We start from the raw sequence: 26860 nt of genomic DNA on the forward strand, positions 1-26860 counted from the left end.
TAGACATTTTAACTTCACATTAAATATCAGCATATAACAAAACAGGAAACATTAACAATTGTCTTTCTTCTGTGGTTTAATGTCTGTATATATAAACATGATATTTACAAATCATACAATGAACATCAGTTAATTATGGAATAAAACACATTACCGTCTCACGAATGATTAACAGAAAAAACACACAGTCATCATCCAACACAGACATTGCTAAAAAATACCCTTCAGTAGAAGTTAGTGCCTCCTGGGAGTAGTAGCAGCCGGAGATCATGCGAAACCAACAGAATAAATGGATTACTTTGTATTCAAATATTATGTGATCAGGCCTTGTGTCGTTAATGTTACTGCAACATCAATGACTGGGACCAAATGCCAAGTTTTCTTATCCAAGTCCTGTGGTCGTGGATAAGAAAGCCCTATTGCTGAGATTATCAACAGTCAGTTTTATCTGTGTTCACTCAGCCACCGATTAGGCACACAGCTGGGGCGCTCTGCAAGAAAACTGATGCAATATTTTCCATGCCTCACACTCTAAACACTGTATGGACCTCCGAGCACTGAGCATCTCTCAAAAGACAATCACAAAAAGCAACTTCCAGCTAGGCATTCTTAGTCCATGTATGAGGTGTCCATGCCCTCGGTGTCGGGGTGAAGCAGTCGTCCCGCCAAGCGCTCAATGTCATCGAGACTAAGTTGTCGAAGGGAGCGTTCATAGTCCTTGAAGAAAAACAAAGTAAGAAAAAACATTTAGAAAGAGCAAGCTCAAATAGTACATACATACAATATACATAATCGAGTGTTTTTACACGTTTTAGTTACAGACCAACCAGACGGCTGACCGTCGGCAGAAAAGGCAGTGTGACTGATCAGTCTCCCCGAGTTGGTCAAGAAACTGCCTCGGAACACACCGAAGCGACGAGACGTAATACGTCTCCATAACAGTAGGCGGCGCTAATCTGTATTGTCGCCCAAAAAATGAAAACTGGCAGCTGATTGGACGAACGCGTCACGTGGGTCTGGCCGCTGCTTCCGGATTTTGGATTTTTCAACCGGCCATTACTGGCGACTCATTCAGAATACGATCTCATATTGTACTAAAATAGTTCACCGAAACGTGTTTCTGAAAACATTTTAAGAGAGAAATAGGCCGTGCAGTTGCTGAATCTGTCTTCATTTCAGATCGACAAAGGTCAGTTTAAAAGATTTTCGTCAGATTTTGAGAGGCTTAGTCACGCTCATCCCGCTTGCCATTTCCAGGTGAGTCCCGACTGCCCTGTCTCCGACTGAGCATGTCAGGTCGGCCAAAATGAAGGCCGACAGCTCCTCCAACGGACGACGGCACGGAACACACCGAACAGACTCGAGTCACTGACCTCGCCAGACGGTCCAACGGCCGATTATCGGCCTGGTGTGTAGCTGCTTTTAGGCACCGACCGACTAAAGTATCGAAAAAGGCCTCGTCATTCAATACCCAATTTCAATACCTAAGGAGGAAATCTCATTAGTGTCAGTGAGCCAATAAGCATGCAGCATGCTTCTACCAAGATCTAATAAGGTTTGTGATTGGCTGTCTAATGTTACACGTCATAGAGGCACGCAGGAAAAACTCTACGTTACAGAGACGGGGCTCACGTAGTAGGAGATTATAAAAAAAGATTAGTGCCATAATTTCTTTTTGTTTTATAAAATTGGTATAGAAAAAAAGCATCGTTTAAGAACCGGCGTCGAAGTCACGGTATTGGTATCGGTACCCAACATTTCTGAATGATACCCGGCCCTACCCATGTCTAGTTGATAACGAGTTGTGAGGTTCCAACTTATTAGGGCTGAACGATTAATTGTTTTCAAATCAAAAATCACGATTTTAAAGAATGCAATTAGCTGATCGTGAATACCGAGATTAATCCAATGTGCAATATTTAGTTGAATGTTTGTTGTAACATTTGGTTTAACGTTTTTCTAAATCCTCTTTTTTTATATTTACGGTTTGTTTTCATAAGATAAATGCTGGGCTAATGTTACATATCACAGATTGTTTAACAGAAATGTCCTATTTTCAGTGGATTTCTCTTCATTTAACATGATCATAGAAGGTGTAATATGTAGATCCTGCTGTTCAACTGAGGCAGATCACAAGTTTCAGTTTACAGGAAAGTACTGATATTTTTGATTGGAATTTTTTCCAATTCTAATAACTTTGGCTTTTGTGATAAATGTTCTCCGTTTGACTGTTCAATGTTCCACGCTTTTTAAAAGAATAACACTTATTAATGACGATTCATACTTATTTTCTAGTGCTTGCATAAGAATATAGAGAAGTTTTGATGGTGTCTCATGTTATAATGCTCCATGACATGTTTTATCTGTTACACAGTCAATATTGAACTTAAGCTAAACTAGAAATCGAATTGTAATCACACTATCTGGCAGGGAAAATCGCAGTTACATTTTTTCCCTAAATCCCTCAGTCCTACAATATATCCATATAACTTCCACATACAGGGCCTTCAAATAAACACCATTCACAATGTGTTTAGGAGACATTAATAAACAAAAGAACATTTGAAACGTCAAAATTGCAATGCTCATAAGAACAAACAGTGCAGTTTTATCTGGCTTTCATTATGGAGACCTTGCTGTGGCTTTTACATTGTTTTAGTTTGGGTGAAATACATTTCTGTGATAGATGAGCACACAATGGATTGTGGGATACAGGATAATCAGGTTGTGTCTTCCATATTTGGGCAAAAGAAGGCTGCATTTCTTGGCTATACTTGGAGCGGACTTGACCTGTTAAGATGTATTTACACATTGGAGGATCAAGTCCATACATATAAAAGCAGCATGTATACTAGCAGAATGAGAGGCAAAAGATTAGATGTCAGTTTGAAAAAAATATCTACAGTGGGTACGGAAAGTATTTAAATTTAATAACTTAACACAAAATGTTTCACTCTGTTTCATTGCAGCCATTTGCTAAAATCAAAAAAGTTCATTTTATTTCTCATTAATGTACACTCAGCACCCCATCTTGACAGGAAAAAAAAACAGAAATGTAGAAATTTTTGCAAATTTATTAAAAACGAAAAACTGAAATATCACATGGTATCCAGACCCTTTGCTCAGTATTGAGTAGAAGCACCCTTTTGAGCTAGTACAGCCATGAGTCTTCTTGGGAATGCTGCAACAAGTTTTTCACACCTGGATTTGGGGATCCTCTGCCATTCTTCCTTGCAGATCCCCTCCAGTTCCGTCAGGTTGGATGGTGAACGCTGGTGGACAACCATTTTCAGGTCTCTCCAGAGATGCTCAATTGGGTTTAGGTCAGGGCTCTGGCTGGGCCAGTCAAGAATGGTCACAGAGTTGTTCCGAAGCCACTCCTTTGTTATTTTAGCTGTGTGTTTGAACCTTCGGCCCAGTCTGAGGTTCTGAGCAGGATATCTCTGTACTTGGCCGCATTCATCTTTCCTTCAGTTGCAACCAGTCGTCCTGTCCCTGCAGCTGAAAAACACCCCCATAGCATGATGCTGCCACCACCATGTTTCACTGTTGGGATTGTATTGGGCAGGTGATGAGCAGTGCCTAGTTTTCTCCACACATACCGCTTAGAATTAATGCCAAAAAGTTCAATCTTGGTCAGAGAATCTTATTTCTCATAGTCTGGGAGTCCTTCATGTGTTTTTTGGCAAACTCTATGCGGGCTTTCATAGGTCTTGCACTGAGGAGAGGCTTCCGTCGGGCCACTCTGCCATAAAGCCCCGACTGGTGGAGGGCTGCAGTGATAGTTGACTTTGTGGAACTTTCTCCCATCTCCCTACTGCATCTCTGGAGCACAGCCACAGTGATCTTTGGGTTCTTCTTTACCTCTCTCACCAAGGCTCTTCTCCCACAATTGCTCAGTTTGGCTGGACGGCCAGGTCTAGGAAGAGTTCTGGTCGTCCCAAACTTCTTCCATTTAAGGATTATGGAGGCCACTGTGCTCTTAGGAACCTTGCGTGCTGCAGAAATTCTTTTGTAACCTTGGCCAGATCTGTGCCTTGCCACAATTATGTCTCTGAGCTCCTTGGGCAGTTCCTTCGACCTCATGATTCTCATTTGCTCTGACATGCACTGTAAGCTGTAAGGTCTTATATAGACAGGTGTGTGCCTTTCCTAATCAAGTCCAATCAGTTTAATTAAACACAGCAGGACTCCAATGAAGGAGTAGAACCATCTCAAGGAGGATCAGAAGAAATGGACAGCATGTGAGTTAAATACGAGTGTCACAGCAAAGGGTCTGAATACTTATGACTATGTGATATTTCAGTTTTTCTTTTTTAATAAATTTGCAAAAATGTCTACATTTGTTTTTTTCTGTCAAGATGGGGTGCTGAGTGTACATTAATGAGAAATAAAATGAACTTTTTTGATTTTAGCAAATGGCTGCAATGAAACAAAGAGTGAAACATTTTGTGTTAAGTTATTAAATTTAAATACTTTCCGTACCCACTGTAGATATTTTTTTCAAACTGACATCTAATCTTTTGCCTCTCATTCTGCTAGTATACATGCTGCTTTTATATGTATGGACTTGATCCTCCAATGTGTAAATACATCTTAACAGGTCAAGTCCGCTCCAAATATAGCCAAGAAATGCAGCCTTCTTTTGCCCAAATATGGAAGACACAACCTGATTATCCTGTATACAACAATCCATTGTGAAAACTTTAAAAAGGGGTCTGAATACTTTCCGTACCCACTGTACATTGTCAGCATGCCAGATCACACGTCTTTTGCCCGCATCCCAGTGTGTTCATTAAAACATAAACAGTTTGGCCAAGGACCTTTAAATCTGCATTTGATGGTGCCCGTTTCAATGTTTTGTGTCTTCAGCCTTCACTGGAAGCAACAAATCAAAACATTACACATTTAGAAACTGTAAATATCCACATCAAAATGAATTAGCAAAATGTTATTGCTTTGATCTTAGGACTGGAACTAACGATTATTTTCATTGTCGATTAATCTGTTGATTATTCGCTTGATTAGTCGATTAGTTGTTATATAAAGTGTCAGAAAATGGTGAAAAATGTGGATCAGTGTTTCCCAAAGCCCAATAGGACGTCCTCAGATGTCTTGTTTTGTCCACAACTCAAAGATATTCAGTTTACTGTCACAGAGGAGAGAAGATACTAGAACATATTCACATTTAACAAGCTGGAGAAGTTTTACTTTTTTCCCCTCAAAAAATGACTCAAACCAAATTATCAAAATAGTTGACAATTTTTGCAGCTCTAGAGCTTCGGTTATAATGCATTGAAATATAATTATTAAATACCTTAATAAGCTGTTCATGGACTTTTGCAGCATCTGATGGACTAAAGTGTCGAGCAAGAATAGTGGACACCGTCTGCCACACTCTTCCGTGCGTGCTGCTGCTGCTGCTGCTGCTGCTGCCGGCAGCCATCCCTGACGCTCCAGTCCTCTCCCCCACTGGACGGATAACCAGATTCAATTTAGCCTCTGGCCCAATGGAGTAATCACTCAGTCTGTGCTCATCTGAGGAAAGCAATATAGTATGCAATCTTAAGAAATGTAATCATTTGATTCATGTACGATGTAGATTGGTGAATTGAGCAATTACTGCTCTGCACAAAAGGTTATAATACACTTGACAGTTGGCAAATCTACCTGCAAGCGCTTTCCCTTTATAGAGCAACCGCTGCTGGTTCGCTGGTATGTTGAGACGTTCTGACACAAGTTCCTTCACTGAGGAGACCTTTTCGTCTTCAGTCACCTGGAAGAACAACATGATGATGATGATGATGTATTAGTCACACTCAAATACATTTGGCAAGCGTTGTCTCCTTGTGTTTAGCTGAAGAGTAGTCAAATTGCAAGAGAGTGTAGCCAATCTGAATTCTTACTTTGCATCAACTTTACATAAAACCAACGATTGAGGAATTGACACGCACAAGTGAGAAATATACCTCTACCTTAGTAAATGTCTTCTTAAGCACGTTATTCCTTTAGAATATAAATATGAGCACTGCAAATAGCCGATAACAGGCATGTTAGAGTGTGGGCAGGTACATTTGATCAGAATCATGAGTTTGGACAATTAATGTGCAAATAATCGAATTTGATCGCGATTTCGGCTCCTAACGAATCACAAAAACAACTTAAATTGGAGGAAAAAAAATTACGTTTTGCAAATAAACTCTTATGTTGTCTTGTGATCTGAATGGGGAAAAAAGTTCAAACAAGAAAAGTATTATGGGAAATTTCACAGTTTTAACTGTTTCACTGTTTTTTAAGTTCAATGAATGCAACATCTTTCCAAAAGTTGTTTTGCGATTATGATTTTTCACCATAATCGAGCAGCCCTATAAGCAGAAGCATTGCATAGTCTCGATCACTGACGTACTTTAAAAGAATAGGATGTAGATTCACTAATGGTGCGTTTACTTGAAACTGGTAAGCCTCGTTGTGCATTCAAAGTTATTGTTAAATACCCATTTTGTTATCAGTTATTACAGTCATTACATTTTTAATAAATCATTCCATTTTGACAATACGACTTTAACAATAAACTAGCTGTTCTTTATGTTGCTGACTTGTCATTTTGAAGTCTGTTTGTTTGGTGTGTGTGTGTGTGTGTGTGTGTGTGTGTGTGAGCTGGTATCGGAAAAAAAATCTAAACGATACCCAACCCCATGTATGCCACCGAGGTACAGGGGTACATCATAGGATGATCGCTGAGGGGAACGCCGCTCATTACAGTGGCATAAACCCTGGCTCCTTATGCCACCCATTACGCCAGGACTTCAGCATGGTTGTGACGTCACCATTATACAATATATAGGTAGAAGTGCCACAGTGCTGTTACAGTCATTCCCCGGCTGCAATGGTGGTGCAGACTCCCAGAGGGCAGATGCGGAAGACCCAGAAATGCTGACCATTTAGGGCCAACTGGGCTTTTTCAGGAGGGGGTCTTAAAGAGACAAGCGCTAAAACGGAACATTTCAGACAGAGGGTGAATACAGATACAATAGGTTTCTCTATAGAGCTCCCCCTAAAGCTTCTGAATAGATATTTGGCAGCTCCTGTTTACTTGTGTCTGACTCCTCTCTCGGTCATGCTTTCCTAGCTTTGTGCTTCTTTTTTGCCGGCTCAGCCATGACGATAGTGTGTATATTTGCCTAGGGACTTCACTTCCCGACAAGAACCACCAAATAAGGACTTACAGAGCTCCCAATATCCACCACTGTTTGAAGGTTGTAACTCAGAGGAGAGTTAACAGGAGGCAGTCTCATATCGTTAAAGACTACAGCAGTGTTTCCCCTTTTAGTACAGACAATCTTTTTTGTGTTTCCCCTATATTCATTGTGCAGCGACGCCCTGCTGTGAGTCAATGAACGACAAACTGTTCGGTGTTGCGTTTTTAGCTGAACTGGACCAGAGAATATACTGTTAAGTTGAAACAGATCTGTGATGCTGTTTTGCCCTCATTGTTCTACGTGAAGTTTGCTGGAAGTGATGATATGTAGCGTTTTATGTGGAGTGACCACTGCGCAGGACTCCCGTTGAAAAAATAGCCTTATAAATGCTACATTGCTTGTAAGGAAATAACGGGAGTAAGTGGCGAACCAGCCTTAAAAGGGATTTTATTTTATTTTTTAAATAAAGGCTGTGCGGTGAATTCATGCCGATATGAAGAGTGGTTCATGTGGATTTCGAAAAGTAACTGATAAATATTTAAAGAAACTTTAAAGTGTTACATTTAAACATCTAGCTAGCTAACTAGCAAGCTTGCTTACAGAGGCTAGCTAATGACGCGAATTAAGCTAGCGATAGAGAGTTAACAATTAGCAGTTAGCTAGCGTTAGCCCGGCGGTGCTCAACTTACCTGTACGCTGCATTCTTTTCCTTGAAGCGGTTTCACGGTAAGGATCATTTTCGATGCGAATAAAACAACAACACGTTCAAATGTTAAGCAACTAAATACACTCAAGTAACGTTATTTTGCTAGCTCAAGATAACCACAGGAGTTCTTCTCTTGTCAACGGCCCATCTTCTTCTACCGCAGAAGCGCGCGGCTGCTGCTCTCAGATGACACTACTGCCACCTACTGGCTGGAGTGTTGTATGGCTGAAAGAAAATGGCAAATTATTATTATTCTTTCTTCTGTTTAAGATAATTAGACCATAATTGAATATTAAAGGGAAAAAGGATGATGAAGGAAAACGAAGGCCCTCGCTGGACTTAGGGATCTTAAAGTGACAAAAAGCAACCTTTAAAAACATAATTACTCTCTAGTTATTAGCCTACTAATTATTAATATTATTCATCTTACATTGTCACCAGTTTTTTAAATATAGGCTGTCAGTCTTTGCGTCGGTCTTGTTGTACAAAGCTATGGGCCAGTGTCTTAATTTCCTCCCAAAAATATTTACTACCTATTACACATTTATTAACTATTAAACAGTCAGCAATTGTGACTAGGAGTGAAACACAATCATTGTTGCCCTAACACAATTTTAGCATCATGGTAGCTATATATCTAAGCTTATATATCTATCTCTATAGCTACAATGGAGGGAGAGTAAAAAAAACCTCTTCTCAGTGCACACAGCCAGCTTTTACACTCTTCCACATGAGCGAAATGTCTGGGGGATAAAATGACTGATGCTCCCCGCTCAGTTTGCCGGAGACCTACCTATCCCCTGGGCTCGGAAACACCCCAAAGACCGTCTGACCCAATTGGGATCCAGTCCATGCATTTCTCATTACATCTTCCCGGATGGTCTCTCCACTGTCTTGGTCATGTGATTGGCTGCTGTCTGTGCCGGTGTCTGTGCCCAGCCCTGTGCAGCCCCGAGCAGGAGAGGAGCATCTTTTACTTGAGCGGGTATAGAGGAGATCAACACCTGTCGGGTGACAAACATATTCAGGACAAGCGTGAGAAAGACTTCCACAGCGTCAGACAGGCTGCAGGTGGTACGTGATCTGTGCGTGTGTGTGTGTGATGTGAAAAACAGTACGGCATTATATATACTGTATATATATATATATTATTTTTTTGTGTGTGTTTTTACAAACTGTCTATTAGAAACGTTGTTTTCACATTCTAGCAACTCATTCATGTTTTTCAAAAGCTATTATCAGTGCGAATGGCTCCGATCTTTTCTCTTTGCAGGGACGAAGTGTGTGTGACTTAACAGATAATTACCTTCTCTCAATCGGAGGTGTTTTAATTGCAATGGCACCGCTACTTTCTTGCCTTTTCATTTCTTTTCATCGTATTTCTGTAAAGTGTCCTTGAATTCATACAGTTTTTTGTTTTCTGTTTGTGTGAGTGTGAAACATTAATGGGAAAAAAAAGGTAAAATACAGACCTATAAAATAAACACATTGTCTCTATAATGCATTTGTAGCCTACATGTATGTATGTGACTCCTGGAAACCAAATGAAGTAGAAGAAGTAGCCTACTGTAAGCTATAAAGCAAAGATAGATGTATAGTTTTGATTGCAGGGGAAACTGTGACTCATTTTTTTCTTCCTATTCAGCCTGTTGAAAAAGATTGCCATCAAACATCCATCCATCCATCCATCCATCCATCTATCTATCTATCTATCTATCTATCTATCTATCTATCTATCTATCTATCTATCTATCTATCTATCTATCTATCTATCTATTGTATTTATCTGCCTGGCTGCTTGTATTTCTGTCTGTCTATTTTAAGCATTTATGGGGATATGTTTAAGAAGCATACAGTCTGTCTGTCTTTCTCTCTCGCTTTGAACTGTGTTCAAGTCCAAGTAGAAGCCATTGTACCTTATTGCTTCCTTGTTTATATTATTAATATTAATAATATTGTTATAAGTGATGGAAGAGATGCAGATGGCTGTCAAGCTTTAAGTTAACTGAGATTGTAGCTGCAAAGGCGGCCTCATTGCAACTCAAAATCAGACAGAAATTGTACATTTAGTCTATAAATGTGTATATTTGTGTTTAGAAAGAGCTATATTTGACCTGGTGTTTGCAGGTAATGGGTACCCTTCGGGACCTCCAGTTTGCCCTGCAACTAAAGATTGAGGAGCTTCGCCAGAGGGACACACTAATAGATGAATTAGAGTTAGAGTTGGATACAAAGGATGAACTCATTCGGAGACTGCAGGAGGAACTGGATCGCTACAGAGCCACCGTCTCCCTCCCAGGATCCTCTGCAGCCAGTGCAGGTACAGAACGTGCTCATGAACAGGGCCAGCTGGCCCCTGGTATCTATAGGCAGTATAGGCAGTATAGGTGAATGCTATGTAGTAGGGGTCGACCAATACTGTTTTTTCAAGGGCGATACCAATATTGATTATTAGTAGTTCATGAAAGTGATATTTGGAACCAATATACATTTACTGTACAGTAAAAATGAAAATCTTTCAGTCAAAATGAAACATTTATTTCAAACTCCAACACAAAAGTTTGTTTAAATGATTTAAGGAATTATTTAATAAAACTGAAACTTGAAACTTAATACACCGTCAAAAAAATGAACAGAAATAGCTTCTTGAAGTTTGAACGTGCTAACAGTGTGTTTGCAGGTGTTGCAGACTGCTAACAGAGCCGTAGCGTCAGGAGTCAAAGTAGCTCACTTTTTAATGAATTCACTTTATTGGTTATCGTTCAAATAAAACACTGATACAGATAATCTGCAAATTGCCAAATATAACCGATAACCGGCCAGGGCTGATAATTGGCTACTATGTAAGGCTGGGCAAATAATCCAAATTGTAATCGCGGTTATGATTTTGGCTCCTCGTGATCAAAAACAGAGTAATCGAGAAATTGAAGGGTTGACAATCGGTGCTTTCTTTAAATATTAACGCAATGAGAGTTTTGAGAAATAATTGATTAAAAAAAGTGGGTAAAGGCAAATAATAAAACATCTAGTAAGTTTGGTAAGTTCAAAAAATGACGTGACTTTACTTTAATGTAGCCTTTAAAACCAGGAAAAGACTTCACAATATCACAATATTACAATATCCACTATTTAAGATGATATCTAGCCTCATATGTCGATATAATATGGATATATTGCCCAGCCCTAATCCTAAACACCAAATTGGGCAGAACCGGCCCCGCTTACAGTTTAAATGTCATATTTTAAAGCATCAACTGTAGCCTTAAACCTGACTTATTGTGTGTGTGTTTTTCCCTGTAGCATGCTTGGTTCAAAGTGAGGACTCACACAGATCCAACAGGAAAACAGTGATTTCTGAGCCCTTCACTCTGGACCCGGTGACTCTCGCCATGGTTTCACACAGAAGCTGTGACAAAAGCCAGGAGTAAGCACACAGTGTTCTCTCAGCAGCTCTATAACTGAATGTGTCTCTCAAATATTCGAGGCTAGGCTCTCCGACGACTTTCTGCATGATTCAGATACCATTCAATATTTCAAATCATTTTCAAACAATGCATGCATTCAACGCATGTATTATAACTTGCCCTTAAATGTTACATCAGTCTCCTCTACCTTCCTTTGTGCCCTCAGGTCCCAGAGGTTGATTGAGGCAGCTTTTTTGAAGAATGACTTGTTGAAGAACCTTGACAAGGGTGAAATCAGAGCCGTCATTGGCTGTATGTATCCCACCACCATCAATCAAGGCTGTTATGTCATCCAGGAGGGGGCCAATGGGGCTCAGGCTTATGTTTTGGAAGGTAAATCGTTGCCTTCTTACAATTGCAAACATGAATTATGCTTGAAGACATTTCCTCTAGATGACAGGTGCTTCAGAACACCAGGATGAAATGGTTGGTGTTATCTTATCTGTTTATATTAATTTATTTTTTTTATATCTGGCTCACATTCCAATTATACGGAAGCATATTGCTGCCACGCCTGAAAAAGAAAAACGTATTAGTTTCAGTATCATTATTTATTATTAGGTGAAAAGTTTATTGCCATAACAAGATATTTTCACGTTTTAAAAAGATATTTTCACGTTATTACAACATACAACTCAAGTTAAACAACACAATTTTATTGTTATTTCAATATACCATTTATCAAGTTATAACGATAAATTATCATGTTATTACGTGATCATTTATCTTGTTAAAATCCTGTTTGATTGAAGACACAATGTGGGGGCGGATACATTGCGAAATATGGCTCATATGTATTTGATAAAGTTCTACTTCATGCTTGGGATAATTTATTGCTATAACGTGAAACTTTTCACATAATAACGTGATCAATATTGTAATGAGACATTTTTCTTGTTATAACGTCATACGTTGTACAAACGTGAAAATACCTTTTTATAATGTGAACATATCTTGTTAAAACGTGAACATATCTTCTTTTTTTTTCAATTCTTTTTATTTCAATTTTTAATTGTCATAGTACGTGACATACAGCACACTCCGTGGTGAACAAAGCATAGTGAAAACAGTGTCACTTCCATTTAATTCCCCTACCCACCCACACACCAACCCAGTTCAAACGGGGACACACAGAGAGCCTCCAGTTGAACAAGATCAGTCTCTGAGCTAGCAGCTAGCAGAGATGTAAACGCCAGGGCCCATCTCAATGCAACAGGGAGGTCAGCATCAGAGGAAATGCCGAAAAAGGCTGAGTAAGGGTTAGGAGGGATAGTGTGATCATAAGCTCTGCTCATGGTGTCAAAAATGCTCATCCAAAAAGTAGTTAATTTAGGGCAAGACCAGAACATATGAGTATGGTTGGCAGGAGACTGGTTACACCTGTTACAGGCATCCCGGACGGTGGAGTATATTTTGGACAATGTTGTGTTTGTATAGTAGGACCTTGTATTGGATTAGGCCATGACGAGCACATATGGAGGAAGAGTGAACCATAGCCACAGCAAGGTCCCATTGTTGGTCCGTAATAGTCACGTTCAGATCGCTCTCCCATGCAGCTTTTGTCACAGTGCGAGGGCTCGCCGAGGTCGAGCATAATGAATCGTACAATACAGAAACACATTTCTTTCGGTTTGGGTCTGTCGCCAGGAGGGAATCAGTCAGGGTTTCGGGGGGGGGCGGTTTGGAAAAGTGGGGGAATGTCTTCTTGACAAAGTACGTGAACATATTTGTTCAAATGTGAACATATCTTGTTATAACGTGAGCATATCTTGTTATAATGTGAACATATCTGTTCAAACGTGAACATATCTTGTTATAACGTAAAAATACCTTTTTATAATGTGAAAATATATTTTTATAATGTGACCTTATCTTGTTAAAACATGAACATATCTTATTATAGGGTGAAAATATCTTGCTATAACACGAAAAACATCTTGTTACAATCAAACTTTTACTTAATAACAGGATACTGATTTAATTTTCATTATCGGGCAGGCAGCAATACGCTTCTGTACCATTACATAGTTATTTGACCCTGCACTCAAACACAGCGATGTGGGAATTGCATGTTTGAGCAAGAAAAGACGAGGCATTAGGAATAACAAGTGACCCACTTTGATGGTCAACTCGATACAAAAGACAAAAGAGGTTCTGCTTTGTGGTAGTTGCAGAGAGTTCATTAGTGCCTGATTGTCCTCAGGAATCTTGGCTGCATTTGTAATGTGGAGAGGAGATGCTCCCTATTTTTCTGGCCTTGATTTGCTCAAGGATGATTGCATATCTGTTGTTTGTTCAGTCTGTGTCAGACAGCTGATGGTTCTTGACAGTCTCTCTACACTTCCTGACACAAAAACACATGCAGATAACAGCTCTGCGTATTATGTGCGCGCTAGATTCCTTCACTGACTGCGTGTTTATTAACAGAAGGGCAGCTGGAGGTGACAAAAGACGGACGGAGGCTTCTCACAATTGAGCCAGAAGACATGTTCGGGGAGCTCGCTCTCCTCTACAACTGCTCCCACACCTACTCTGTCTCAGGTAGGGCTGCAACTAGGGGTGTGAATCTTCACTGGTGTCACGTTTCGATTCCGATTGTCCTGTCAACGATTTCAATCGATTCGATATCCCGATGCATCATAGTGCGTCGCCTCCTCAATATTATTATATAATTGCTACACACGGTTTTCATCGACAAATTCAAGCAGTCGGATATATATGAACTCCCCTTTTTATTGTATCTGCTCTTAAAAAAAGACACTTCCTGAATGTAGCGGAGTCTGAACACAGCAGACAAAAGGCAGAAACAAAAAAAATGCAACGACCGGAAAATCAACAAGTAACGTCAGTCGGCTATAATTGTTTATGGTCTGTCACTGCATGGATGCAGAATCGCCCAGGTCCTCATCACGATGCATCGATGCGATGATTACACCCCTAGCTGCAACTAACGATTATCCTCACGATTAATGGATTCGTTGTTTGTTCTCTAAAGTGTCAGAAAATGGTGAAAAATGCGGATCAGTGTTTCCCAAAGTCCAAGATGATGTCCTCAAATGTCTCGTTTTGTCCCCAAGTCAAAGATATTCAGTTTACTGTCACAGAGGAGAGAAGACACTAGAACAATATTCACATTTAAGAAGCTGGAATCAAAGAATTTAGACCTGTTATCCATAAAAAAGACTCAAACCGATTAATCGCTTATCAAAATTTTTTTATTTTAGATTAAAATAATAATAATAAATAATAGGTGACAACAAATCGATTCATCTTTGCAGCTCTAGTCTCAGGTATCAAAGCATTGTGTCGGTTTACTATTTGCATGTAGATATCGCTGGAGATCTGTTGCTTTAATTCATTTTGATTTGGTGGGGATATAAATAATTATTATTTTAGAGAATTGAGAGAATATCACAAGCATGCAGATATCCGCCAGACAGACGTCTGTTCAATTTAAAATCAAAGACCTTTTGAGATCTTAGACAACACCAAAGCTTCAAAGGATTTTCCCAGAGAAACATTTTCTGCTTTACTGAATAAGCCAGCCGTCTGTCTGCCACATCTCTTCCCTGCAATCCAACACGCAATTTTTCAGTTTCAAATAACAATTTTCAGAAACAGTTTGCACTCAATTCACTCTTCTCCTGGTTGGATCATAAGTTATTATGTATTCATTTCTGGTGCAAGAATGTGTGATATTCTTTATAAAATAGAAAGTGTGCTGTCATTCTGTCATTCTGATTACAGAGTCCCGTGGGGAAACCTTCTTCTCAGCCGTCGCCACGAGCATCTGACCTGGTTTCACAGATAAATAGGCTGTAGAAACGGCTAGGATCAGTTTAAATGCAATGCCTTGCTGGGTCCCTAAGCATCCTATTCCTTCCTCCATCTTTTTGTACTGCTTTCTTTATCTTTTGCGGCCAATTCCAATTTTCGGTAACAATGCTCAGCTCATGTCTGTTGTCCTATTTTCTGTCTATTTCTGTCAGCCCTTTCCTCACGTCTGTTCAGGCCCCACCGTATTTACCGTATCTCCTTCCTGATCTGGAATTACTTTCTACCTGCGACCATCAATAGAGATTTTTGCTCATGTGGTCGCTTTCATTGTGACAGTGATGAAGGTGCAGGGCTTCATCATCAGATCACGGAAGTTCACTGTGTCAAATTATATACTGCAGAAAAATGTCAGAAAATCCTCCTTTTGAGAGCAATGTTTTTCTTATTATAAGAAAAACACAACGTTCAGATCCAAAGTAAAGCGATGGCACTGAATTGCGTCTCATATGGTGATAAAATGAAAACCGATGGGGTATATCCAAATGAGGGGAAATTGAGATATCAGGGCTGCAACATTATATCAGATGGTGGATATAATTACACGGCCTAGAGGATGTCTACTTCTGTTTGCAGGAAGCTTTAGTGAATCAATATGGGTCATGATTAATTTACAACACCGTCTTTGAAGCTCTATTATAAAGAAAGAGTAATAAAAGTAAAAGAAATCAGATTAGGTTTATATTAAAAGTCCCTAAGAAAACAAGCACTTACATTTCTTTTGAATCTAAATGATGAGCATTTCTATTAGAGTCCTGGCCCGCTCTTTAGTCTGTAGCTGATCCTGCATTCAATCCACATCCATCCGTGTCTTTGAGAGCCGTTTCAATACTTGCTTCTTGGTTGCGTTTCCACCTGAGCTCCAGTGTCACCGTCACAACAACCTTCATCACTTCCTCCGTCTTTTGTCTTTTCATCCGCAGCGCGAACGGACAGCAAGCTGTGGGTTCTTGACGGAAAAAGCTACCAGACCATACTTATGCAGAGCAGTCTCAACAGCCTTTCTCATTCAATGGAGTTGCTCAGCAGGTGAACACTGGGCCGATACACTTCATTTGACATGGAGCAGGCCCCCGGGAAGCTGCTTTGTATTCCAATACCTTCAACACAATATCACCAGGGTCATGTTGTCTGTCAGTCACAATGCTGCATTTAGGCCTTTTAACACTGACCGAAATATCAACATCCAAATGACGGAACATATGTGGAACACCCTGCCCAGCTACATTAGAAATGCAAACTGTGATGACACTTTTAAAAATCCACTGAAGTTATTCAGGCTGGCATTTAGTTAACTAGTAGTCTATATCCACGATGTTACATTTTCAGGATTGCTCCGGTGCCGCCGTAAATTCCGCCCAGATGTCCCTCATTTCGGACGGATGTCCGTTACCTTCCTCTTTCTTTGTATTGGCGTTCTAAACTCCGGTGGATTTCTGAGGACTATGGTTAACTGCTCCTCAGATCTCTGCAGGGTAAATCCAGACAGCTAGCTAGACTATCTGTCCAATCTGAGTTTTCTGTTGCACGACTAAAACAACCTTTGAACATTCACATGTTCCACCAAAACACTCACACTCACACTCACTCACTCACACTCACTCACACTCACACTCACACTCACTCACACTCACTCACACTCACACTCACACACTCACTCACACCCACACTCACACTCACTCACACTCACACACACTCACACTCACACTCACACTCACTCACACCCACACTCACACTCACACACACCCACACTCACACACACACTCACACACGCCCACGCTCACACTCACACTCACATACACATACATACACACATACATACACATATACACATATATACACACTCACACACACCCACACTCACACTCACACACACCCACATACATACACACATACATACACATACATACACATATACACATATATACACACACACACACACACACACACACACACACACACACACACACACACACACATACACACACACACCAGGGTCCTGGATTTATATATTAGATGTAGTTTTTTCTATTGCCACTTTTACTACTTTTAGCTCTGTGTTTTTTATTTGTATTGTGTTTTGATCTATTATTATCTTATGTATGTTATCTTTTCTCTATTATGTTTTGTTTTTAATGCAATGCTGTAAAGCACTTGGCGCTGCATTTACAGTTTTTCTTGATTGCTTTGACCTGCTTAAAGAAACTGGGATCCACTCGGTTTTCATCATCACTGTCTCAGCAGAGCAGACACCTCTTGCAAATGTGTTAACCCTTTCTCATTGGACTGTCACATTTCCCACCATTTAGCAGAACAGTTAACACGGATGTCATTCAAGCAGTCCAAACTCCATTGTTTTAGCTATGGTAACCAAACAGAAACCATCTGTTCCTAACTATTAGAAACTACTTCCATCAGTATGAAATCACTGAAGCTCCTGTTTGACGCTCCTTCACACAAATCTTTAATTAGCAATCAGTCTGCAGGCCTTAAAGGTGCAGCGTCTGTGTTGTTCTCTGCCAACATGGATGGAAGAGGTCTAAGGCAGAAGAGAGTGAGAGGAAGAGGTAGAGGGGTCTGAGGAAGAGGAGTACGAGGTGGAGGTATAGTTGGAAGGGCTCAGGTTTCTGATGAAATTCAGGCAACTGTTATTGATCACGTTATCAATCATGGCCATGTGGCCCCATCATCAAGACAGAGTATCAATAGTGGCTATTTCTTATACTCTACAGTAATAGATGTTTATACTTTACTGTAAGAGATTTTATTTTTATTTACATGTATTTTGTGTAATATTTACAGTATTTCAGTTTTCAGCCACAGTTTGAAATAAGAATCAATGGAATCAATAAAATGTGCATCAAAGCATTTCTGATTCTGGATCCCATTCTTTGCAAGAAGGCAAATTTGACAACAAATGTCTCTGGCATGAAAGCTACGTCCAGTAATAAAATAAAAGACTACAGTGACAAGCAATGGTGCACTGATTCATACTGAGAGCTGTATTTAGTATTTTGGTGTCCACTGTGTAATGGTTGATTGGAAGAACTTTGCAAGTTGTGTTGTTTGAAGGCAAAATGTTCTTTTGTTGCATATTTTTAAATGTTTTGGCACAGTTAGAGCCTTTTGCAAACAAAATGTGTCATGTTGACCATGAGTGCCACTATTTCGGCATGTGTGTTAACTGTTTTGAAAAATGTGGAGTTTGACTTGACTGCTGCATCAAAGCAATCAAGAAAAACTGTAATTGTATGTAAGATACTATAAAAATATAGTTATTATTAATAATATTATGTCATGTTTCTGTGTGTCTGCAGTGTTCACTTCCTCCAGCCTTTGCCAGAGGATATCATCATGAAAATGTCTGATCTCATGGAGGAGGTACAGATTAAGTACTTAAAATCTAAAGCACGGCATCGTGTAACCATCACTTATTCTTCAAATGGAATCCAGCAGATAGATTATGTATTCACACAGACGCGTGTAAACATGATTGTTTTACAGGCGGCCACTCTGTATTTTCTATTTGCTTTGCAAGCAGGTACTGGGGTAGAGTCAGAATAAATCCTTCATTGTTACCAACCCTCATCTTTATATCTGTAGGAGAGTTGAGGCTTTTTTTGCTCGCTGTCTTTTCGTGCTCTTTTTAAAAGATTTTCTACACTTTTTTCTCTCTTCATCTGTCACTGATGTTCTACAGACACACTACAGTGAAGGTGACTACATCATTCGACAAGGAGCCACAGGAGACACCTTTTATATCATTAGCAAAGGCCAGGTAAAGATTGATGCTCTCTGCCTGCTGCACAGACGAAATGAGGCTTTCAGGGGGAAAAAAAGATCTACATTGTAGAGGAAAAAATGTCACCGGCAGAGTCAGAAATTGCTTTATGATGGGGATGGTTGACTTCAAAGCTTTTTCTACATTGCCTTGTTTTTTCAATACCTCTCTCTTTTGTGCCTGACAGGTGAAAGTGACAGAAAAGAAGCCAGGCCATGAAGAGCAGATTGTCCTTTCTAAGCTCTCTGAGAGACAGTGGTTTGGAGAGAAAGCTCTGTGGGGGTAAGCAGGAAATGATTAACTTTCAGAGGAAATTGTGTAAGAGTAAAGAAGCCGATTGTGGTTAGAACTGGCATCCATGCCACTATAATATCAATGAATTTTTGCATTTATAACATTATGATTTTCTTCTTTACTCTGTCTTTAGAGAGGATGTTCGGACTCTGAATGTCGTTGCTGCTGCAGGGGAAGTTACATGCTTGGTCATAGACAGGGAGTAAGTGGATATTTTGTCACTACACAGAAAAATAGTAACTGATTCAGTTGCAACATTGTCAGATCTATCACCACAGCGCTGTGGAGTAAGGTATGGCTGCACCACAGATGCCTTCTGGGATAGGAGAAAAAACACTCTAGGTTGTTTGCATTTCTTTAAACCAATCACACTCGTCTTGGGCGGGGTTAAGCTCCGGACACAGCGACGGCGGCTCTGCAGAATAGTCTCAGGAAGGAACTTGTTTTGGTGGAACATTTACACCCCGCAAAAGAAAACCCCCCATAATATTAAATGAAGTTAACTGTTGACACAATACAGTAAGGTGAGCTATTTAAATTAGCTGATACATGGTTAAACCTCATTAGCTCTTACCAGTGTATCTCCGTGTGTACTTCGTCCACAGCAATCCCACCAATCGGTCCCAAAACGTCCCAGTTAGAGAGGAAATGCCGTAAATATATTCTTTGTAAATCTTCACAATCATTCTCTGAAAGACCCAAGCAGGTCTGCCTTGTTGCACGATCCAAATATTCTTCAAAACCTTTCAATTTTCAGCGTGTAGCTTGCTAGCTCAAAATTTGTTGTTTCCCGAAACAAACAGTTTGAGAATGGCAACGCACAGAGAGCGGAAGCAATTATTGTCAGGCAATTGTCCTGGAAGTGATCCTGACTACTTGTTAGACTCTACTCTTAAGCTGGTCATAAATTGATGTACTTATCCAGAGATTTTGGAGACTAATCATGTGCTTCTGTGTTTCAGGACCTTCAAAGACATCATCGATGGGTTGGTATTTGACTGCAGTCATGACATGCTGCAAAGCCATGAATCCAAAATCGAGTGAGGAGCGTTACAACAGTCTTTTCTACAATAACATGTTATTTGTAGGGCTGTCCTCAACTTAAGAAATTCTTAGTCGATTAACACCCAAATGATATTGTCAAAAAATCAATTATGTTGATTTAATCGACAGATCTGTAAAACTCCACAAAGAATCACACAAAAGTACCACTTTGTATCTTGTTTACCAGAGATGTGCTCATAAGTTTCTTGGAAATAAGTCATTCAGCTAGAATATGCATTGAAAAAAATGACTAATAGACAAAAGAAATCTAAGTCGACTAAGACCAAAAGGACAATTTGTCGTCTAATCGACTTAAAGGGGGCAGCCCTAATACCTTTCACTGTTAGAAAACTCAATAAGCTCACCCGTGTTTTGATGGTGAACAGGTCAGACAAGGATCTCGATCTCTTCTCGTCTTCCACCTTAAGTGATTTCCAGATTATCGGCACTCTAGCAGTTGGGGAGTTTGGTCACGTAGACCTGGTGAGGGTTGATCTTATAGCAGCTCACACACAATCGGTCTCCTCCAGATTCCATGTTTCTATAATTTAATCGATTCATTTCTGCCTCTGTCAGGTGCAACTGAAAAGCAACAACAAGTGTATTTACGCCATGAGGGTCCTTAAGAAGAAACTGATCCTCAACAACGGTCAACGAGAGCACATCCTGAGAGAGGGGCGCATCCTAATGGGGGCTTATTGTCCATTCATAGCCAGGTTTTTAAACAGTTATCTAAATATGGATTATTTTGATTACATAATATGTTCATGATATTTAAAGAGTGATTTCAGTTTTTTTTTTCAACCTGGACCCTATTTTCCCATGCATTGGTGTCTAGGTGACTAATATGAACAAAAATCTTTGAAATTGGTCCAGTATTGAGCAAGGACGCTGTAATGGTCAGCCGCGAACAGGGCTGCAATGTAACCCTACAGGACAAATGTTCACTGTCAGTTTGCGTCCACTAAAAATGCTGTTTTTACCACTGACAGGCTCAGATTATTATTCTAAGTGTCTGACAACATTATGGAAAGAATTTCTACAGAGATAGACCTTTTTGTTAAAGAGTAAGTTAACCAGAAACTGCTCCAAAATGGCCGTCGCCAAACCCACAGGACTCCATGGAAATAATCAGTACTTTTAGCGTGTATAGAGCCAGGATATGTCCACATGTAACAGGGTGAATTTAAGGTTTATTTCAACCAAACCAGAGTGGTGATAGTTGGACCAGTGGAAAGACGAACCAAGACGGCTTTTGATAGTTTTAATTTGTTTCTGTCGACTTTGAAAAAAGTGTGTTTTACGATGCTAAACTTACTGTTTATTTAGATGGAGTCTGGTGAGTTTGGTGATAGCAATTTTGAGGATGTTTCATGTTAAAGAAAAAGGATCTTACTCTTTAACAAAAAGGTCTATCTCTCTAAGGATCCTTTCCATAATGTTGTCAGACACTTATAATAATAATCTGAGCCTGTCAGCGGCAAAAACAGAACTTTTACGGTAATTAAAGGTGTGCAGTTTCCATAACATTAACGTTACATTGTAGCTTGTGTCTTGTTTAATACTTGACCAGTTTCAAAGATTGTTGTTCCCATCGGACATGGAGGGCCCTATTTTAACGATCTAAGCGCACGGCGTGAAGCGCATGGTGCAGGTGCGTTTAGGGCGTGTCCAAATCCACTTTTGCTAGTTTGACGGCAGAAAAACGGGTCCGTGCACCGGGCGCGTGGTATAAAAGGGTTGTACTTCTTGGATTAATTAATCAGAGGTGTGTTTTGGGTGTAACATGCAATAAACCAATCAGTGTCATCTCCCATTCCCTTTAAAAGCCAGGCGCGTTTGGACCTTGGAGCATTGCTGTTATGATGGAGGATTTGCTGAGCAGGAAGGAGAGAAGAAACTGATCTTCTCGTGCATGAAGTGAAAGCGCGCAATCAGATCATATAATAATACGATTTCACATTGTAATATTTGTATTTTTTATCTTTTGCATGTTTGTGTGCTGCTGCGCGTCCCTGTGTGTTTTAATAATGCGCTGTAAAAATAACAATGAAATGCTGCGTTACTGACTTTAGACCAGGCATCGGGCTTTACGTCGGGCTTTGCGCCGCGCTGCGCCGGGTGCAACATAGGGCCCTTAGACACAAAAACATAGGAAAATAGGGTCCAGGTTGAAAAAAAGAAATTACCCTTTAACATGTTTTGTATTGGTTTGTATTTCAGGCTACATAAAACGTTTAGAGATGCCGAGTGTCTGTACATTTTGACAGAAGCTTGTCTTGGTGGAGATTTATGCAGTCTACTCAAAGATAAGTAAGTTTTTTTGGATGAAAGATAGATGTATATTTGTCATCATACTGATAAAATATTGGACTAAGAGAAAATAAATACATAACGATATAGAAATATAAACATATGACCATATAGAAACATATGACCTTTTCTGTGAATTTCATAATCTAATTTGTTACAGCAACCCATCGCATCTTATTAGACACCCAGATATTGTGTGACATACGTCCATCTTTGCATGAAAGTGTCCATTTTCAGTTGCAGATTTTCCGTCATTTGTTCCACTATATACATTCCTGTGTCCATTGGATTAAGGTTGGTAATTTGGCTCCTTCCAGTTCTTAAACCGACACTTCTACATACTGTTTCAGAGGATGTTTTGACGAATGCAGCACCAGGTTCTTCACAGCTTGCGTTGTTGAGGCCTTGACCTTTCTTCACTGTCGAAGGGTCGTCTATAGAGACCTCAAGCCTGAAAATGTAGTCCTGGATCAGCACGGTTATGCCAAACTGGTACTACAATTGCTTACAAACTTAAAGGGGAATTTCAGTATTTTTCAACCTGGGCCCTATTTTCCAATGCATTTGCCAAACCTTCCTCCACAGCGCAGCCCACACAGCATTCTGGGATGGCAGAAAAAAATGCTCTGGTTTATTGGCATTTCTTTAAACCAATCACAATCGTCATGTACGGCGCTTCACGGCACGGAGCCACGGTGCCTCTGCAAAATAGCCTCTGGAAGGAACTTGTTTTGGTGGAACGTGTACGTTCAAAAGTAGTTTTAGTCGTGCAACAGAAAACTCAGATTGGACAGATAGTCTAGCTAGCTGTCTGGATTTACCCTGCAGAGATCTGAGGAGCAGTTAACCATAGTCCTCAGAAATCCACCGGAGTTTAAAATGCCAACACAAAGAAAGAGGAAGCTGATGGACGGCCTAAAATGAGGGACATCCGGCGGAAGTTCTGTTTTTGCTGCTGTTAGGATCAGATTTTTATTTCTGTGTCTGACAACATTATGGAAAGATGGAGAAGTCTTATTGTGAAATCTTGCAAGGTAACTTTCCAAAGGACAACCATAGATTTATATCATAGGTTTATAGTGTGGAAGGCGAGTGGGGAAATAGGAGTTCTGGGTAATTTGTTGTTTTGGAGTACAGATAGAGTTGCTTTGTTTTGTCTGAAACATTTTCAATTGCACACTTCCAAATTGTGCCAATGAAATGTCTTGCAGCTTTCATAGACGCGGCCTTTGGATACGGTCAGGCTGAAGTTGAGGCTAGTTGCGCAACAGCTACAAACGGATCGTAAAACAGGTTTCATGATTCTTGCGGTTAGGGCGTTGCGGACAGCGTGCATGTATAAGCAACGCATACAGATTGCAATCAAAGCGGTCAGAACGGCTCCAAGAACGGACTTCTTCTCTTCTGTAGCTAAGTAATCACCAATTTCAAAGATTTTTAGATTTTTGTTTGTTTTAGTCACCTAGACACAAATGCATGGGAAAATAGCGTCCAGGTTGAAAATATTTTTCAGATTTTCAACATGAAATTGTAGCATTCGGGGTTTTCCCAGCTGTGGTAGTGAACTCATATCCGCCTTTTGTAGATTGGTTCCAGATGTGTGAAGAAGGTTGAGGTGGGTAAGAAAACATGGACGTTCTGCGGTACACCGGGCTACATGGCACCTGAAATCATCCTGAACAAAGGCCACAGTGTGTCTGCAGACTTCTGGTCACTGGGCGTTTTTGTGTTTGAACTTCTGAGTGGTGGGTAGGTTTTACAGTCTTCAGCAGCTCTTCTTGTTACGCTCATTTCTCCAGTTGTAGATTAAAGCGATGGTGACGGGCTCATGTTTTTCTTTCCAGGCTCCCATTCTGCGACTCTGACCCGATAAAGATTCTCACTGCAACCATTCGAGGCATCGATCAAATCGACTTCCCAAAAACCATCAGCAAAAGTGCCTCCAGTGTTATAAAGAAACTGTGCAGGTGTTGTAAATATTAACCTCTAACACCATGAATCATAACGTGAAAGCTAATGAAAATGATTTGATAGTGCTTTTTCAAACAAAATCCATCCTCTGTCCACATGCTATTGTACACCAGTTATATGCGGATGATATCCTGCTCTATTTTTTATTTAAAACTCAGTAAGGCTTTTATATTATCTACTTCAGTGTTTAAACATCATTAGGAACTGGTTGGCAGAACATTTCTTGCAACTCGCTGCTGATAAGACAAAAATGTAGGTTGTTGCTCCAGAAAAAGATCGTCCCCATGATCCCATGATGATGATGACCCCATGTATTGGGTCTCTTTCCTTTGTCCACTCCGACCTGCATTATTTACAGGTAATATTTGATCTATCCTTGTTGTTAGCTAACCAGATCTTGTTTTTTTTCCCTTTAAGAAATATACATGCCATCCTCTCATTTCGCATTAACTACTGTAACACACTATTCTTCTCACTTAGTATGTCTGCTTTTGATCGTCTTCAGTCAATCCAGAATGCTGCCGCAAGCCTACTCTCTAGGTCAAATAGACGATCTCACATTTCCCCGGTACTTAGGTCTCTCCACTCGCTGCACAAAGTGCTTTACATGAAACATATCAGATGATACATATTGAATACACAATTCAAATTAGGGCTGCAACTAGTCTCGCATTGCCAGACCTTCCTCCACCGTGGCGCAGTGGAGGAAGGTCTGGCGAGTCCACACAGCATTCTGGGATGGGAGAAAAATGTGCTCTGGTTTATTGGCATTTCTTTAAACCAATCACAATCGTCATGGGCGGTGCTAAGCGCCGGACGGAGCCACGGTGTTTCTGCAAAATAGCCTCGGAAAGGAAGTTGTTCGGACAGATAGTCTAGCTAGCTGTCTGGATTTACCCTGCAGAGATCTGATGAGCAGTTAACCATAGTCCTCAGAAATCCACCGGAGGTTAGAACGGCAACACAAAGAAAGAGGAAGGTGATGGACATCCGGCCGAAAAGGACATAGGTGAACGCTGGCAACGGAGCAATCCCAGAAGTGGAACGTCGTGGATATAGACGAACCTTTCAGTAACGGTTCCACCTCGTCGTCGGTCCAAGATAATAAATCCCTGATCTTACTTTTCCCCGTTGTTGTTCTTTCTCCAAATTTTTTTCCGTATTTTTAATTTATGCATCCATGATTTTCAACTGCAGAGTAACGCCAGACAATCTGCTTCCTGTTTACACCGGCACGCACATGCCCAGTGTGTGTGAACGGTCATGTGATATGTGTTGTCAGATGTGTTGATACGGACGGAGATTAGTTCTGCTACTGGAGCTAAAACTCTTGTGTGGACAGAGATGGTTTTTGTCTCAAAATGCCGCTTAAAAACGTAATAGTGTAGATGTAGCCTAAGAAACAATCCAGGTGTGTTGGAACTGACTTGTGCTGTAACACCACATTTTGAAAGGACAGAATCTGATCATCAATTCATAGTTTATGTCCTTGCTTTCCATCACCAAGGAGCAATCCCTCGGAGAGACTGGGCGGTCAGAGAAATGGGGCCAAGGCCATTCAGAAGCACAAGTAAGACGACAGATTTATACACTGGAGAAAAAAAACCCAGAGGCCTGTGCTTGGAAACATGGTTTCATGTGTTGTGATGCTCCGTTTTTATTCAGGTGGTTTGAAGGATTCAACTGGGACGGACTCTGTAAAGGCACATTAAACCCTCCGGTGATTCCCAAAGTAAGGCACGTTCAGTTTGGCCTATTCTTTTTTTGTTTTGTGATAACTGTTGTTGCAATGAACATATCTACCTTTTTTTATTTTGTCCTTATAGGTGAAGGAGCCTTTGGAGAGCAGAACATGTGATCGTTACACGGAGGGCTCGGTGGATCTGTGCACAAACTGGGAGGATTTCTGAATGGGAATAAAAATTAAAAAAAACATGTCTGACAATACTTTATCACTTTCAGGTTTAGTTCTCGTAAATATTTCACGGCCCTCTGTCTGATTGCCATCAAGAATTAATTCTATTTTTTAGACAGAAAAATATTTTCCACAGTACAGTAACTGTAGATATTGTTTGATAAATTAACCATGCTGCCTACTGTGTTGAGCTCAGACTATTTGTGATGTACAATCCCTTCTCTATAGATTTATAAATATGAGAGTTTAGTGATGTCACTGCTGTTGAATGTAACTCAATAAAACAAATAGACTGTCTTTTCTTTTTTCTTGAATTTGCAATCTCATTTTGAGTTTAAG

The 26860-nt window shown here is 40.2% G+C and overlaps 2 protein-coding genes across 2 annotated transcripts; one reads left to right on the top strand and one right to left on the bottom strand.

Moving 5' to 3' along the window:
* Positions 1-58: 58 nt before the first annotated feature.
* On the bottom strand, positions 59-8062 carry ubl4a (ubiquitin like 4A). Its single transcript, XM_078251615.1, has 4 exons — positions 7889-8062; positions 5671-5776; positions 5318-5538; positions 59-717 (listed from the first exon to the last, which is right to left on the bottom strand). Exons 1-4 carry the CDS (start codon positions 7934-7936, stop codon positions 610-612), a joined length of 483 nt encoding a protein of 160 aa, XP_078107741.1. The 5' UTR covers positions 7937-8062; the 3' UTR covers positions 59-609.
* A 36-nt stretch (positions 8063-8098) lies between these two features.
* Positions 8099-26818, top strand: prkg1l (protein kinase cGMP-dependent 1, like). The gene is made up of 20 exons (XM_078251616.1): positions 8099-8979; positions 10033-10225; positions 11206-11329; positions 11536-11702; positions 13797-13910; positions 16127-16232; positions 18521-18584; positions 18904-18981; positions 19172-19266; positions 19412-19480; positions 20241-20318; positions 20709-20805; positions 20899-21038; positions 22546-22635; positions 22986-23127; positions 24221-24384; positions 24480-24602; positions 26114-26176; positions 26272-26338; positions 26433-26818. The coding sequence occupies exons 2-20, from the start codon at positions 10036-10038 to the stop codon at positions 26514-26516; spliced, it is 2055 nt and encodes a 684-aa protein (XP_078107742.1). The 5' UTR covers positions 8099-8979; positions 10033-10035; the 3' UTR covers positions 26517-26818.
* Positions 26819-26860: the final 42 nt, after the last annotated feature.

This window comes from Sander vitreus, chromosome 5 (genome assembly GCF_031162955.1).
Source record: "Sander vitreus isolate 19-12246 chromosome 5, sanVit1, whole genome shotgun sequence".
In the NCBI taxonomy this organism is placed as follows: domain Eukaryota; kingdom Metazoa; phylum Chordata; class Actinopteri; order Perciformes; family Percidae; genus Sander; species Sander vitreus.